Source organism: Nestor notabilis, unplaced genomic scaffold, assembly GCF_000696875.1.
Source record: "Nestor notabilis isolate BGI_N333 unplaced genomic scaffold, ASM69687v1 scaffold16575, whole genome shotgun sequence".
NCBI lineage: Eukaryota > Metazoa > Chordata > Aves > Psittaciformes > Psittacidae > Nestor > Nestor notabilis.
Genome location: NW_009929964.1, coordinates 5,870 through 23,115, shown reverse-complemented (window position 1 = coordinate 23,115; position 17,246 = coordinate 5,870). Strand labels below are relative to the sequence as shown.

The 17,246-nt window shown below is 48.5% G+C and overlaps 1 protein-coding gene across 1 annotated transcript in view; it reads left to right on the top strand.

Annotated features, from left to right (window-relative positions):
- Positions 1-13,447, top strand: part of CD81 (CD81 molecule) — a 21,327-nt gene extending 7,880 nt beyond the window's left edge. The window contains exons 3-8 of the mRNA XM_010015225.1: positions 5,314-5,411; positions 8,343-8,417; positions 11,051-11,158; positions 12,075-12,173; positions 12,505-12,594; positions 13,259-13,447. Of these exons, the coding sequence (XP_010013527.1) occupies positions 5,314-5,411; positions 8,343-8,417; positions 11,051-11,158; positions 12,075-12,173; positions 12,505-12,594; positions 13,259-13,321 (533 nt within the window). The 3' untranslated portion in view covers positions 13,322-13,447. The remainder of the gene's footprint in view (positions 1-5,313; positions 5,412-8,342; positions 8,418-11,050; positions 11,159-12,074; positions 12,174-12,504; positions 12,595-13,258) is intronic.
- Positions 13,448-17,246: the final 3,799 nt, after the last annotated feature.

Sequence of the window (17,246 nt, the reverse complement as noted above, 5' to 3'; positions counted from 1 at the left end):
GGAATGCCCATGCCTGGAGCTGCACAGCATCTCTGGTGGGGATGGTGGGGCATAGGATGAGGGCTGGCTGGGGCTGGCCCACTCCCTGCTTGTTTTAGAGGGACTCTGCTGTGCTTGTTCCTCCTTTTATTTGTTTTTTCATCAAGTCCTTTTTTAAAGTCTTGTTTTTTCTACTTGGTGGTTTGTTGGTTTTTGGTTTTTTTTTTTACATCTCAGCAGGGACAGGACATGGATTTTACAACCCTGCAGGCACCAGCTACATTGCTTTAATGCCAGCACAAGTACTGACGTTGCATACTGTCATACTCTCTCTTCCCTTGTTCCAGAACTGAGCATCCCACTTCCTACCTGGTCCAGAGCCTTCCATGGGGGTATCATCTGTGTGAGCTGGGAGCTAAGCTGACCTCTTGGCTGCTTTTTTTTTCTTTTCACCTAGCCCCATCCAGAGAGAAGTGCTCAGTTATTGTCGCTCCCTGGGCCTGATGTTCGGGGGCTTTCTGCGTGCCTAGAGCTTTAGGAAGTCCTTGCAGCCCAAAGCAGCACGTGCATTGGTTGTATCAGGGAAGGGGGGATGATGTTGGGTCCATTGCTGCTGCTTATTCTGATGCATCGTGACCTGATGCTCTTGAGTGAAGAGGTGGTTGCTGTGCTACTGCTTTGAATTCAGGTAGGACTCTGAGTCTCTCTGTCATGAGGAGGTGAAGCAAAGACTGGTTGGTCCTCTTTCCTAAAGTTTTCTGTTTTAAGGCTCTATCTCAAAAAGAGATAAGGGGACTCCAGTCCCCGCTTGTCTGTGCGAATCCTTCTGTGACTTCCCTAGCCCCAGCATGCAGGTCCTGCGGCTCACAGTGTGCTGTGGTGAGTGGCTGGTTGTGAGTGGCAGCTTTAGCAGTCTTGCTTACTGCTGCCCTATTGAAGAAACATTCTGCAGAGCTAGAAATCACACTAGAGTGTTGCTCAAGAATTTGGAGGCACGTTGGTGCTGTGAACCTATAAATCCGTTGCTTAATGTACCTGTTGCTGCAGATCCAGCTATTCCCAGGGTTACCTATTGCTGCTTTTGGAGGGAGCTGCATGACTGTAGGCACTGCAGTTTGCATTTTATACCTCTCTGATTCTATTTGTTTACGGCAAACAGCGTTTCTTGTTTGAAAAGCCCTGAGAAAGCTGCAGTACAAATGAGCTGGGAAGTGGCACGTGAAAGGCAGATGGAGCCTTGCTCATGCAGAATTGTGCCAGTTCAGGTGGAGCCCTGAAGGAGCGAATACTGCTTTGGTGAAGAGTTTCTCACCCAGGACAGGCTAGCAGGAGTTAATCCATCTCTGATCGCTTATATAGTGGGGAGGCTTGTGCTGGGGGGAGGCTGCTCTGACTTTAAGGAGGATAATGTGCCGTTCAGGGTGGGGATGACAGGTGCCTTGCTCACAGCCGTGGAGCCCAAAACTGCGCTGTCCGTCATGCTTGCCGTCTGCCAGGAATGAAAGCTAAGATGTGTCAGCCTTATTTCTGGGAAAAGGGCTTGGTCGTTCCCGTCTGGGCTGTGATGGCCATGGAGCAGCCCTCCAGCTGCCTGGCACCCAGTCTGGAGGCAGAGACCCCCCCACCTGCCCCATCCCCTGAGGGGAAGGAGTGGTGTGGGAAAACAAACACCATCCAAAGTGTGTACTTGGGTGCTTTGGTTGCCTTCGTTTGCTTTTGCAGCCTTCAGTGTGGCATTTTTGTGGAGAAACACCGCTAGCATTCATTGTACAAGATGCTATTGTTGCATTAAATGTTTTGTGCTTGTTTTTAAATAAACTCTGGAGCAGAGTCCTGCTCCATTGCCTCCCAGGAGGCTGTAGTGCTCTGGTGGTACTCAGGAACAAAAGGCGACTCTATAACGGCCACTTGTTTGTGCCTGGGAATGAAGCTGGCCTTTATCCCAAAAGTCTTCCAGGGTTTTTTGTGGTTTTCTGAGTTCAGGCCAGTCATCACTGCCCGCTCCCCCGCCTGGCTGCACGTTCCTGCTGCTCCCACCCCACCAGTCGCATCCGCTGGGTTCTGCTCAGGAAGCTGCACGTGGTGCACGTCTTCTTCCCTTCCCTCCTTTACTTGCTTGCTAGACAGCAGCGCTGGCGCTGGCAAGGAGTTGACAAAGCATGAGCCGGGAGGGGAAGGGGAAGCCAGGATGTCACTTGTCTGATGTCTGCCTGGGGAGGGAGTTCAGCCGGTCAGGTTTGGTTTTGTTTGATTGAAGCTGCACAAAACCCAGCAAGAAGCAAGTACAGAGGCCTCTGGAAGACTTCTATAGAATGGCAAATGTCTCTGTTCCCTCTTAGTCTCCTCAATCAGCTGAGGTTCTCGCTGGGCTTTTGTCTCCTACTTTTCAGAGCAAAACTTTTCTATCCACCAGTGGCTCCTGCATTTTCCTGATGTTCTCTGTGTAAAACAGACATTTTTGACAGTGAGAACAATCATTCGATGGAACAACCTCCGCAGGGCCATGGTAGAGTCCATCACTGGAGGTTTTTGGGATATAATTGGTCAGGGTGCTGGACGGTGTCATTTAGGCTCCCTTTCTCACAAAACATTGGACCAGGTAATCTTTCAAGGTCCCTTCCAACCTGGGCAGCTCTATGACACTGTGATCTCCTGGCTATATTTGTTCAGCCTAGAAGCTTCCTTTGATGTTTATTTTACAGAATCTGAAAATACAGTCTTCTCCGTGGGAGTGACCTGGTCACTGGGGTCCCTGCAGCTTGGTGCTGCATGGTCTCCAGATGTTCTACATCTGCTTGTTGTCCACCTACAAGGGTGGTTAGCATAAGTAGTGACTTCTCAGACATTGAAGTTACATAGCCCCAGCCCAGCTTTGTCTCCTCTCTGTTGGCCTAAAAGGAGGAGAAATCAGAAGCTGCTGCACTCAGGGATGAGAAAAGTTGATTTTCCCAGAGCAACTTGTTATGAAGACTCTCCAGTGGAGCCACCCAATGCTATAAGATGGAAAAACTTGATGCAAGTTTGGGTTGAGAACCCAGACCAACAGCATCCCTGGTACAATGTGGAGTGGTGAGGGCTGGTTCTTGGGCGTTATCAGATCCCACTACTGATATGTTGTTGTTCTTGAAACAGCATTTATGTAGTATCCGAAAATCTCCGTCCCTCTCTCTGGGGCTTAGCAGGTGTCCAGCAGCCAGCCTTCATTTCACAGGATGTGTTCATGTCTTCCCATCACCCCCAGCCGCTTTGGGGCCCGTCTGCCCCACTGCTCACCTCACTGCTCTCTGCCAGGCTGCCACCACTGCTCCACCTCACATCGTGTCCAGCCACTGGGATAAAATCACCCAGTTCTACTTCAGGCAGGCCCAAAAACCTTCAACTGCTGGCCTGTCCTTTACAAGAAACTCCTGGGAGGTGTCTTCTGCTTGTGTTTTCCTTCTCTTCACACTTTCAAGTAAGGAGGTGTTTCATCCCCACTTGGGGACCTTTAACAACCCAACTGCCTGTTGGGTTTTTGTGGCTCCTGGCCACTGCTGAAGCCCCTTGAGTACGTGTCGGTGCCTTTCTGCTGGCAGTGTTGCCGTGAGGATGTTGGTGTCGCCAGCCACAGACGCTGTCAGGTTTTGTGAGGAGGGGCTTCCTGCGGGGTCAGCACGTTCCATTGTGCCGGCGCTTCCCCTGCAGCTGGCTTCCTCCCTCCTGTGGCACCTAAATATAGCGGGAGGCATTGTGCAAGCACAGTGCTGGTGAGAAAGGCCATCCGGAGGGTCCCAGCTGGGCTGCTAGAGCGGTGGTTCCATCACCACCTCTCACCACATAGCCGCTTGCATTGGCAATTGCTTTGTTTGGGTGCTGGTGACTTTTGTTTTAAAGAGGGAAGAAGTGGGAGTCAAAATTCACCCTTTCCCAAGTTTGACGTATCCATAAGGGGATTTTAAACAAGTCAAGACCGTTGTTACGTATCTGTTATTTTAGAGAAGAGTTTAACTTGGCTTAACTCTGCTCTCAGCGCATGCCCTTTAGACTTTGCACTTCAATTATCAGAGATTGTTTAAAAGGTAGAAAGATAAGAAAAACCTTAAACATGAAGGGCATGTACAGGCAGTTTTAATCTTGACCTCTGTTTATACTTTAGTGCTGTTCCTAAGGGGGAGTTGACAGACTGATTAATAATTATGAAAACATTTTGACTCATAGCAGAAGAAAACATTTCATTGAAGGGACGTGTCTCCCAAGCATTAGCAAGATTCACTGCGTTGCTGTTACCTCTGGATGCCCTGTGTATGTTTATTCTCATCATGACTTCTATTTTTTCCCCTCACTGTCAGTTAAAAATGGTGACTGCAGTCTTGCCTCATTTGTAATTACTTATTTTTTGCATGTGTCAAATTGCTTTTGGATGGAAAGTAGGTTTCATTTACAGAGTAGTGGAACCGCAATACTTGAGAATATTAATTAACCAAAAAATGAGCGAAATATATGAGCTACACCAGCAGAAAGCTGTGTTTTCCAAAAAGCAAACAAATTTAACTGAGCTGGGAGCACTTAGCCAAGTAATCCCCACAGCCTCACCAGTCTCATGGTTGGTGAGACCATGGTGATTACTTGCGGCAGCAGAGCTGAGCCTTGAGCTGAGCTCTTGTTTCCTGAGTCAATAAACTTTCATTCCTGTGTTTTTTGAGCTCCCCCACCCAGTGCCTTGTTTGCAAGCTTTGAAGTACTTGTGGAGTAAGATGGCTGTGCAAATTCAATAAGCTGAAGTGAAATATGTCATCTTCTCTGTAGATGAACTTATAACAAAAGCCATATTATATTAAGTGAGATGCTTAAGCAGTGCTTTTCTCTTAGTTTTGTGGCTCGTCTTTCTTTAAAATAAATGTTAGCTGGATAAATCTGTATCATGTTTAATAGAAATAAACCATATGCCTTGTTGTTTATTTTAAAGATATGCTAACTATTTTCATCTCCTCTGCTTAAAATATTTAAAACAATATGCTGTGGGAACTCACATACTACAGCTTTGAGGACACTGTAAAGCCTTTGTCATGCCTGCTACACCCTCTGCCTGTTACTACTTGAGTTCTCTGTTTCCTGATGGGATGATGGGGTTTTTAAAGTTTTGTTGTTAGCAGCCTCAGACAGTTAGAGACCTGATTCTTGTTATGTGGTGGTGTTCTACTTGTCTGCTGCCACCTCTGCTTGTATCTCCTGAGCTTTAATTCTGCACACATGTAATTAGGCTGCCCCAGGGGCCAAAATGGCCATCCAGGAGCTGCAGTGCTGCTGTGTACAAAGCTGTGCAATAACGCATCCGCCTCGCTCTCTCCCTTGCAGGAATCTACATCCTGATCGCGGTTGGAGCTGTGATGATGTTTGTGGGGTTCCTGGGATGCTACGGCGCTATTCAGGAGTCTCAGTGCCTTCTGGGAACGGTAAGAGGTGCAAAGCTTTGGGTGCTGCTTGGCAGCGTGGTGTCCTGCCAGGCAGTACGTGGCCATGCCTCCCTTGCTGGCGACTTTTCCAGCACACAGGGCTGGGAGGTGCACGAGCGCAGAGGTGGAACTAGCTGACCTCTGCAAGGAGTAAGGCAGCACTGCTTGGCTGAGGGCATCTCTGCCCGGCCCGCTGAGCTACGGCTGAGCTGGCGGGCATGCTGCAAGCTCCTGCTTGTGCCTGGCTTCAGGACAGAGGCTGAAGCCAGCAGCGTAGCAGAAGAGGTGCAAACAGCAGGATCCTAGGAGATTAATTTTCTCTGTTATGTGTGAACTGTCCCCCTTGCTTTTATTCCCCTCACACAGTCTGGCTGTCCGACCAAGCACCCACCCCGTTTTTCTTACCTGCTGTCCGCTACAGCTTCTTTCACTCTCTTTTAAGGCTGCCTCTGGCAATTCCAGTTCTTTTAAGGAGTCATCCACTATTTTTATCTGTTTGGATGAGAAAACAGCAAAGATTTCCCACAATATCTTAGTGAGGATGTCCCGGAAAATCCATTACTGAAGTGCTGCAGGCGTCCTTGATGTGAGGCAGCAGCTCAGAATTCCTGGCATGGGATGAGCGTAATTGTATAAGCTGTAGCCACACCAAAAGCCTTTGCCTTGGGGGTAGGTAAGCAAGACCCGTTTGTTTAAAGCAAGTTCTGACATGTAGTTCAGCTTTAAACTCAATTAAAAAAAAAAAGAATAAGAGGTAAAACAAACAAAGAAAGCCTACAAACAACAACAACAACAAATTGGAAGGATTTTCCAGCGCTTGGCTTTGTTGGGCTGGAAGATTCTTGGTGGTGGTGTAGTGACCCATGGGTGTAGACACAGCTGGGACAGAGGTAAATGGAGCTGCTTTCCCTTGCTCACACAGATGGCTTCACCTCTGGTTGCTTGTTTCCCAATAAGAAGGGGGTGCTTCTCCCCAGCTTTTACAGAGCACTTCTGTACACTGGTGGACAAGAGCTGCTGTAGGAGTTTGCAGGCATTATCACTGGGCTGAGGAGGAGCCCATGCACAAATCCGACGGGTGGTTGTAGCGAGGTCTGGCAGCTTTGGATTATTGTTTTTGTTAGCACAAGTGATTACAGAACCTGAATTACCCCTCACTCCCTCCTGAAGTTGGAAAGAGGATTAGAAGGGCAGATGGTACAGCATACCTGAGGTCTGACAGGGAAACTGGCTGCTTTGGCTGAAATTAGCAGCTCTGGCTGCTGTGTGGTTGCCTGTGTTTGCTCACACCTTGGCCTCCCAAGAGAAGGCTGGAGACGCCTCATGGTGACGCTTTCCGCTGGCCAAGGTCCCACCATGCTCCAAGGACATTTCCAGGCAGCATCCTCAGGGTGTTGCAGGGAAACAGCCACTTCCCCTCTTCTGCAGCCAGCTATGAAGTGACTGTAGCCTTACTGCGAAAGAGGAAGGTATCAGAAATTTCACGCTATTAAAATCCTGTGCCGAAGGCGGCATGGAAGCTGAGCGGCAAGACCCAAGGAAGGCAGGAGAGAGCCACTCAGCATGGAGGGCACTTCTGACTGCTTGCCCAGGAGCACCGCTGTGTTCACATGGTGGCGAGCTGCATCTCTGGTGCTTTGCAGGTGGCTTATAGAACTTCTGCAGGAAATTGTACCTCCAGATCTGGGATAAAGGAGCCATCCTTTACTGGAGGCATCCTTCACAAGAGTGAGCCCTAGTGCTTAACCGGAGAATTACAGTGGCATTGTGCCCACAATTTAGGGTGATGTGATTCCTTGGGGGGGCATGTGGGATCCAGTCCCCCAAAGATAGTCCAGGAGATTCAGGCATATACAGGTATTTAAATAGGAGTTGTTTATTTGGGGACTGGATACGGATGTTGGAAGTTTTTTCCTGCTGTCAGGTCAATAGTCATGTTTCCATTTTGCTGATAACCCTGTGCTCTTGCACATGAGAGCCAGGTCATAGCATCATTCTGGAAACTCCCATTTACTCTGGTTTTGAAGACTATGTACTGAATGTGTGTGGAACAGAGAGTGCCCAGGAGTCGGGGGCTGTTGTCCCACCCCATACTGTGATTTTGTCGTCCCCTAACTGCATTCACCTCTTTTGCCTCTTTACTTCCATGGCAATTCTCCCAGTTTGGGGCTTTTCCCGGGAAGAAGTCACTGGGGGTGATGTTATCACGGAGGTAATGTTGGCTGTGTGTAGAGCATGCCTCTCTGTGCCTTCTCACTTGACTCTGATGTATGAGCTTTATGGCTTCCCATTCCCAGTCTAACAGACTGACCATCACAACATGTTCCTGAGATCTGAACAAAAAGATGGCAGGAGGCTTTGGGGGAATGGCAGGGAGGAGTGTTGGAATTGCACAAACAGGGTGGGACTGTGGGAGAACATCAGTCTTAGTATTTATGCAAAAAACTGCAGTAGCCTTGCAGGGTAGTGGCTGCCAAGAGAGCTGACCATAAATCACACCCTGATGCCCCACAGCTCCTCAGCAGCTGAAATGTTGCCTTTAACCCTGCACTGGCAATTCCCATCCTTCGAGCATCTGTGGCAGAGCAAGAAGCTTTTCTGGATGGTCCTGCAGGTTCATGAAGAGGAGAGCCGTGTCTTAGAGTGCATAGGGCATCCTCATCCATGCCAGTCCCTGTGCAGGAAGGGCTCTGCTAATCCCTACTCAGCCATACCAGTGGGAAGTCTGGACATGGGGTGGCATCCAGGGAGTTACAGCAAAATGTGTTTGGGCTAAACATGTTTGTGAGTGATAAAATGGTTTGAAGTCAGGCGACACCTTGCTCCCATCTCTGTCAGTAGAAGTGCCACTCCCCACCTTTACCCACCTGACTGTTGTTTTTGCCTGTAGCCCGTTATGTTAAATGTCCCTCTCTTGATTTGTCTTTGCAGTTCTTCACTTGCCTGGTGATCCTGTTTGCCTGCGAAGTTGCGGCTGGAATTTGGGGATTTGTCAACAAAGACCAAGTAAGGCAACTCCAGAGCCTGCATGTGTGGGACTGGGAGGCTGGGGCAGAACCACAGCAGATCCCACCACGAGCTGTTTTGCTCAAGAGCTGCTCTCAGACTGAGTCACAGGGACTTAGATTAGCTGTGTGACCTGGGCAGGTCACCTAACTCCTCTTGGCCAGGACGATGAACTTTAAATGTGAGCACTTGATGGTAGCAGCTGCCCCTTACAGCATGTAGTGCAATGTCTGGAATAAAAATAGCCCTTTCTCACTTGGGTCTCCTCCTTGCTCCACACTGTCAGTCACATTGTGAGTTGATTCATGTATGAAGTCATGAAGGAAAGCCATCTGCACATCCTAGGTGCCAGAGAGCAAAGAGCAAACCCAGCCACTTGGCCCTGAAGGGAGGGAATACTGTATGGAGGCAGCCTGCATCTGTGTTAACGGGGTTGCTTGGTGCTTCCTGCTCTTTGCCAGTATCACATAACCTACTTCTGGCAGTTGATCTGCCAGGACTGAGCTTGCTGCTGATCAGTATGCTGTGCATGCATGAGGGGTAGAAGTTCCTGTCCCAGGCACCCTCCTAGGGACTGCTTAGGTGAGGTCTTCTGGCCAGAGGGGGCTAGCTAAAGGGTAAGACTGAAACTGCAGCTTTCACTGCTCTTCACTATGGTCTCATGTGCTCACACATACTGAGTTTGGTCTTGAAGAGCAAAACAATCAGTGTATGGGAACTGTGGCTATGTTGTGGGCTTTCTCCCTCAGCCATCAAGGCTTTGCACAGAACACAGGTTAGACTCTGGCAGAGCAGGAAATGTGTTTACTAAGAGATGTAAACCAGATGTGTAAGGAGGTGGTGGCCTGCTCAGCTTTCATATGCATGTAGGCCACAGATGACCAGCTCAGCCATGAGTGGGAACACCCTTGTAGTCATTCACCAGAGAGTGCATGACTTCACCGGAATAAACTCTTCCGTGGCTAAACATATTATTATGCAGGCAGGGTCTGTTTCCTAGCAGCTTTGGTGAACTAATTAACCTTTGCAGAGGGCTTGTGCTTCCTGGGGATGTTAGTTTGTGAATCCTCAAGAGTCCAAGATGTGCGAGCCTGAGTAAGGAGGCAACACCCCCCTGCATACGTTGCTTTCCATCCTGGGGAGAAGGTGCTTGGCCATCACAGTATAAAGCTGAAAAATTTAGGATTTGCCAATACAAGAGCGATGACTTCAGTTCCTAAAATTAATTTTGCAGTTTAAAATGAACAGTGGCAGTCTGCTGGCATCAGCTGCTTTCACAGCCTGGGTGATGAATGGGCTGGTTAGAAGTCCCTGCTCACAAGGCAGGCGGCTTGCTTCTCCCCGCCTTGGTCGGAGACATCTGGGGAGCAACACGGGCTGGAGGGAAGCGCTGGACGATCCTGGCCACCGAGAGCTGCTCCCAGCAGGGACTTTGATCCACCTGGGTTTGCAGCCCCTTGGGGGACAGTCATGTCCTGTCACACAGGCACAGGATCGCTCTGCCACAGATGCTTTACATACAGGATGGGGAGGCAAGAATTATTATTTTATATTTTTCATGTACCAGAATCAAATGCTTTGATTGGAGAACATTGCCCTCCAAAGCAAACTTTTTTGAGCAGTGACAAAGAAGTGCTGGGATAATTGATTGAAATTGTGCTCCTTCTTGCTGCAGTTTCTTTTTTCATGTGCTAATCCAGCCTGCACTGCCAAGAGCAGATGTTCTTGAAAGCATTTTCCCTTTCGTACTTGCTCCTATTTTTTTTCTTTTGCTTTTCTTGCATGTCCTCTTTTCATCTCTCTCTCCCAAATTATTGGAGGGTGTTAGAAGAGAATCCACAAGGCCAGTTTCCCTGAAAATGGTGGGGGGTTTTGCACTGTGGAGCAGACCTCCATGGGTGGCTGCAGTTTACCAGCCCACGTGGCAGGGCTACAGTACAGGTGAGACTTCATATAACCATTTACAGGATGGGGGTGCCCAGCTCCAGGTAGGGACCCAGCCAGTTTCATGTCCATCTAAAAGCACCTCAGCTTCCTTGTCCCAAATGAGCCACCCAAATAAGGCTTTAGTGTGCAATACCCCCCAAATTCCTGCCAGACAGTAAGCCTAGGTGCCCATACCTACCGTGGCCTTGCTTGCACGCCCCACCTCCTCCTGCCTTCCCCAATGTGTCCTGTCTGTCTCTGCAGTCTCAGTGGGAGATGTGTTATCTGCTTGCTTTGTCTCCGTGTGTCAGGTGCTTCAGAACAAGCTGTTTCTGAGCCCATCAGCAAATCCATGTGGGCTAAAGGCTATCTCGGATCTTGTGGTTTACCCTCCAGGCCTTGTCTGTCTTTGCCTGATAGAAAATGCTGTGGAGCACTTGGATAGCGCTGACTGGAACCTGATGGGTGGTGGATGAGCTTCTAAATATTTGCTGCTGTTAACACCCTACGGCTGGAGGGACTTAAGCCCTGTGAAAGACAGGCCTGTTTTCACACATCTGTGCAAATAAACGGGGTCCAAATCTATTTAAAAACTGCTCTTCTACTTGTGTGTGCCATTACAGGGAACCTTTCCCCTTCAGGCACATCCACTGGATGGGTTTCCTTCTCCTCTTCCTGAAAGGGAGTTTTTCTCCTGTCTTTCCTAGATAGCCAAAGATGTGAAGCAGTTCTACGATCAAGCGTTTCAGCAGGCGCTCATGGCAGAGTCGGACACGAACAACGGCAAAGCTGTGGTGAAGACTTTCCACGAAACGGTGAGATGTCAGCGGTCTTGCTGCACGCTCTGCTCAGGCTGCCTGCAGTTGGCCAAAGCAGCTGCTGAGGGGTAGGATCTTGCATGCTGCGAGTGACACCCAGTTAACTTCCGCACGTGGTTTGTCAGTGGTGAGCAGCGGCTGTTGCTGCGCACAGACTGATCCTCCCCGCTGAGGCAGAGGCAGTGAGTTGAACTACAGGTCCTCGGGGAGGGAATGAAGGCAACACTGAATTTTTCGGTGCTTAGGAACTGAATCAGGTGTGTTCTTAGCGTTGGGATTTTGCTGCCTGCTTACCAAGCTCTACGTAGAAATCTCTCCACAGGAGTTTCTTGCAGCCAGAGGAAATGAGAATGTGGGAGGAAGGAAAATTAAAAATAGGGGTCAGGAAAAGGAAAAAGGGAAAAGCAGGGTCTGAAGCAGATTGTGCTACATGCAGGGCTTAGCCTGTCAAGTTTGCTGTTCTTAAATGTCAAGAAGCAGAGTTGTGCCCTCTTCAATATTCTGCCCTTCACACTGTGCTGGGAAGTCTGGCCCAAGCTCTAATTAAGTTGCTTCTCATTTACCTCAGCAGCCCTGATTCAAGTAAAATAAAATGGAAGAAAAATACTGCTCTGAGGACCTATTTCCAATACTTCCTCTGCTCATTTTTTGGAGAGAGCTGGGTTCACTGTCCTCCAGGATACCAGCACCAGGCCTGTCTGCCACTACTGTAGGAAGCAGCTGCATTGCATGGAAAGAAAAAATTTGGAGAATTATTCCTCCTCCTTTGTTTTCCTCTCCAAGATACTTCCTCAGTCTTGGGTGGCTTCAAGGATGTTTAATGGTGGGGAAAGCACTGCATGAGTATTTGCTGTCTCCTAATGATGTTTTTTTGTTGGGTTGTTTGGGGTATTTTTCCCTTCTCTCCATGTAGCTGGACTGCTGTGGTCCTGATAATGTAATAGGAGCTACCGCTCCCCTGTGGAGAGAAGATCTCTGCTCAAGAAAGGACTCCATCCTGAAAACCTTGGAGGTAGGCATGGTTGCTGTTTGCTCAGTGCAGCTCGTGTGAGGAAACTCAGCTGCCAGGGAAATTCGGGGTTTTGTTGGAAATTAGGTTGAAGCGTAGAAATCTGATTTGTTTCGGGATGGTGTAGAGGGATCTTGGAGGTTCCTGACAGTTCTTCCTTTGCCGTTCCTGCTTGATGGGGCTGACAGGCACAGAGGGGTGAAGTCTGGTGGGAAGTCCTACAGCCATGACCCAGGAACATAAGCGGGCCTGGGAGAAGCAGACCTGCCTCTCTGGGTGCCAGGGGCATGTGAGGGGAGAGCAGGTCTCTGACCAGCATGCTTCTCTGCTTCAGAATGTCAACTGCCACAAAAAAATTGATGAGCTGTTCTCTGGGAAGCTGTACGTTATCGGTATCGTTGCCATCGTGGTCGCCGTGATCATGGTAAGCGTGACTGTGTGTTGCCCTGTTGTTGTGAGATGGGGAAAAGCCACCTTGGGGTGCCCTGCTCCTGTTCCAGCTGGGCTGGATCCATCCCTCTCCTCCACATGACCCTGGGGCTCAAAGGCAGTGGCAGCCCTTTGCATGCCAGCTGCACTGGGATGTGGCGAGACAGAGGGCTTCGTCATCCCTCTGCAGGGTTGGGATGTTAGAGCAGGCTCCTGATGAGCACCTGCAACCCCATCCAGAAGGGCAAACCACCATCGAGCCTCCCCGCTGCCTCCAAAACCCCTTGTTTCTCAGGCTGCCATACTTTGTCACTTGGGTCTGCAATGAGAAGGGATTTGTGTTCTTTGCTATGGTGGGATTGCTCCCCAGTGAGCGGTGGGTGGCATGGGCTGGTAACCCAGTGCCTGCGCAGAGGCTGGGCTGTAACGCTTGGGGGGGTCTTGAATCATTTGCTGCATAGCTGCCAGGCTTGCAAAGTAACCACCACTGCTGCCAGCTAGAGGGGAGAACATCGTCTTATCTCCAATTGACCAACTGCTAATGAAAACTGCATTGAAGACATAGCGCCTCCGCCCTTATCTCTGGCATGAGAGTGGCATGGGGGAGCTCTGCATTGTTCTGGTCGGTGCCTCACAGGTGCCCCTGTGTCTCCCAACAGATCTTCGAAATGATCCTGAGCATGGTGCTGTGCTGCGGCATAAGGAACAGCTCCGTCTACTGAGCCGTGAGAGCCGGGGAGGGGAAGGGGGGAGCAGGGCGGATGGCGCTAGAGGGGACCCCAAGTGCCACCAAGTGACCATGAGACATTTCAACAAAAGACAAAGAAAACTATGTATATAAATACTTCGATATTACCGTACAGTACTTACCGGGTTTATTTTGAAGTACTTTTTTTTTTTAATAAATGAAACTTTCCCGTATTCATGTGGCTGAATTAGTTACACATCAGTTTTGTGTGATGGGGAAAGCAGCTGTAGCAGGAGATGAGTCCTTCCTCCCCCTTCCCCGCCCTCTGTAATTCAGAAATAACGCTGGTGGAAGATGTACAGAGGAGAGAGCTGCAACCTGTTACCAGAAAACTTTGCCTTGATTTTTACTCTCTTTTTCAACACCAACTTTTTTTATACACATAATTGGATGCTGAAGCAGAATTTAGTGGTTTTGTTCATTTGTACTCATCTTTTCCTACCATCACCCCAACTCCCTGGGAGAGTGGAGAGGAAATAGCCCCCGTCGCCTCAGTGCGATGTGTTCCAGGGGAAAAGCAGGTGTGTTGTTCCTCTCCAACCTGTTTGCATCAGCATATCAATTCTTAACAGAAGTCATTCTTCAATTCTTTTACTCTCTCATGAGTGGGAATGTCTTTGGCTTTTTGGGGTTTTTATTGGGTTTGGGTTTTGAGGGTTTTTTTTGGTTCAGCTATAACTTTATAAATTGGCTCATTTCCATTGATTTGTTACATTAAAGGGTCAGTGTCTGGGGGTAAATTTTAGTCCCAGTTTTTCAAATATAAAAAAAATCGGGTCACTTTTAACCTTCTTCAGTGTTACTTTATAGACGTGTTTTGGGGAGAGTCTGGTTGTGTACTAAGTTTCCGCTGTTAAGCTAATGCTTGCATACAAATGATATTGGAACAAAAGAGGAAAACTTTTTTAAAAAAAAGAAGTCCTCAACCTTAGAAACCCTGCATTTATATATTGCAGGATGATGCTTGGGGGTTCCCAGCCATATGCATACATGTTTAAAATGTCATTTTTGCATCACTCTCTTGTTCAGTTTTCCTTACTTATAGCATATTGTTGCACACTGTAATATTGCTGGGAAATTGTCATAACCTGATCTGGGGGGAAAAAAAAACAGTTTATTTTTAAGACCTTTCATTTACATCAACGGCAGGAGATCAGCTTATCAAAGCAAGGGAATTGAGGATTTTAGATTGCACCAGGTGAAACACTTTCTTGTAGCCTGGTAAGCTTTGATTGCCAATTCGATGTATGTGGCTTCTGTTGCATGCCACTCCACTACCATGTAGATAGAGGGGGAGAATAACCCAGGAGCTATGTAATAAAATCAGAGTGTCTCTAAAAGATGATCTATATGTATAGTTCTATAGATATATATTTTTAAGCAAAGCCTTTTCCTTAGCCATACAAGCACTTGAGCTGGAAATTACAGTATCTCTCAGCTCTCTGCCACCTTGAAGCAGGTAAGGGGAGGAGTTGAAACCAGTGATCACCATCCCCACTTCAGGAATATTTCTGTTTCTGAAAGTATTTCACTCTCCCCCTTCATTGCAACAAAGAGCTTTAGACAGGATAGGGAGCGAGACCTGTGATTATTTTAATCTAGTATCTTGACCACTGCACATGGCTGCTGTGGCCTTTGCCGCTACAGGATAGGAAATTCCTGTGCTGGGGTAAACTGATCTGTTCGGAGGCTTCCCTCCCCTTCTACTCTCCCCTTTCCTCTTCCTACCTTTTAGTATATAGGGCCTTTAAAAAGTATATAGGTAAAATATATATATATCTATCAAGTTGTGCTGGGTAAGAGGAGGAAGTGCTTCAAAAGAATTTAGGATTGAGGGGTTGGACATAAAAAGATTGAGCCTTAGAAATAGCCTTAAAGCAACACTGCCCTGAATGTCCACACTGTGCACATCAAGAATGAGACGAGTTTTGCAGTAGGTAACCCCTGCCCGGTTCCCCAGCGTAGCTCCTTCAGGTCATCTACTCTGTTCTGTGGCTATATGTATATGCATCAACCAAGCATGGGTGTTTACATATATGTGCATTGGGATTGTTAGCATACAGAATGGATGTGTAACTTGCCGCCTTTTTTGTTGACTGTTGATAAATGTGTATAAATATGCCATTAAGCATTTCAATTTGTTTTCTTTCCTTATACTGTATTTTTGATATTGTTCAGTATTCAGTTGATGCTGCGTGTGTAGCCAGAGCTCTGTTTGAAGACAGACTGGGTCTCAATGCAGGTTAGGTGTGTAGCTTTGGACATTGTAGCTTCAGGAGTCTGGGTTGTTCCAAGCAGGAGCAGTAGGGAGAAGGCGGTACTTGGAGAGAGGGAGTCTGAGAGCTATGGGAGGAAAAAGAGCAGGATGTGAGCTCAGACAGTGTTCCACCTGGAACACTCGGTTAACACTCGGTTTTGCTCGCTGGCTCATTCCAGAGGTGGTTTGTCACTGAGGGGAGCTCTAGAGGCAGCTCCCTGGGCCGCCTCCTGTCCCTGTGGCTGCTGCAGGAAAGGTGCTGAACGAGGGGAACAGCCAGTGACTGGGAAGGTCGTGGGAAGGGGCACGTGAGTTTTGCAGGGAGAGGGTAATGCTTTCCTTAGAGTTACTAGCAGAGAGTCCCCATGTTCAGTGGTCATCAGCTGTAGCAGGAGGGGTCAGCCCTGGGAGAAGAGGGACAGAGAGGACCTATCATGTTATCATGCAAGAACTGAAGTAGCTCAGAAACCCTCAGAGAAAAAAATCTAGTCACTTGTGTCTCCACTAGTTCGGCCTCCTGTGAAGCTGGACCTGAGTTAAAACAAGCTAAAGAGGGAGCTGTGAAGGGCTGATGGGACTCATCCTGTTTGAAGACCTCAGGATCCAAAAGTGACAGGGCTCTCCTGCCAGTTGGTCAGTCCCAAAGCTGGCTGAGGTGATGGGGAAAAAAACACTAGGTAGGACCCCTGCCCTGCCTCAGACCCCCTCCTGCATACCGGCATACATGTGTGGGCAACATGGGACCTCATCCTGCTCCCCTCTACGTTCCTAAAAAACAAACTATGGATGAAATTGTGGGCTGTAAATGCAAACCCTTCCCTCTCCAGGGAAGCATCCTCCTGGACCTAGTGACAGCTGAGAAAATGGCTGTGAGCTGAGGCAGGGAGGAGGAGAGAGACTGGTGGGGGAGAGGAAAGTCAACCGTCCAGGTCTGAATTGAAAGACCGCATCAAAAAGTCAAACAGAGCTGCTGACAGCTTAACTGAATGCTTGGGATTTTTTCATACTGTGGAGCATGCCACAAAGCAGTGTGTTTAACTTCTTTCTGCCTTTTTTTTAAAAAAGAAATGAAACAAAAATCAATTTAATAAACATTTCTCATAGTGTGCATCGTGTGATGAACCACTGCAGTTTTACAACCAGTTAACCTTAACACCAGGATGCTTTGTGAACCAGGCTTCAACACCATGGGTTATTCCAGCCTCTGGGAGGGGGCCTGCAGGCAGGCAGGCTGGCTACGCATCCAGAATGGTGCTGAGGGAAGGCAAAAAGGTTGCTTGCTGGCAGCGATGGCTGCTGCAATCGTGCCTTCCCTTAAGGGAAGGGAGGGCACAGCTGTGGGGGAGCTAATTTGGATTGCAAAAATAGGGTGACTGTGCTGAGATTCAGGGGGGTTGTGATGGCAGTACTGCACACACTCCAGGTCTCCTGAAGTGACCCCAAATGGCACCAAATGCCCTCTGCTATCAGACGGTTGGGGGCTAGTCTGATTTTCATGGATGGTTTGGTAATGCCACCATTGCTGCCACCACCCACCCCTCTGCACCATCAGGGAAAAGCCTGGCTGAGAGTGAGGTGGGAGGCCAAGTGCTGTGATCCCACAGCTGCCTGCCTTTCTCTGCCCTGGCTTGGACTTCTTGCT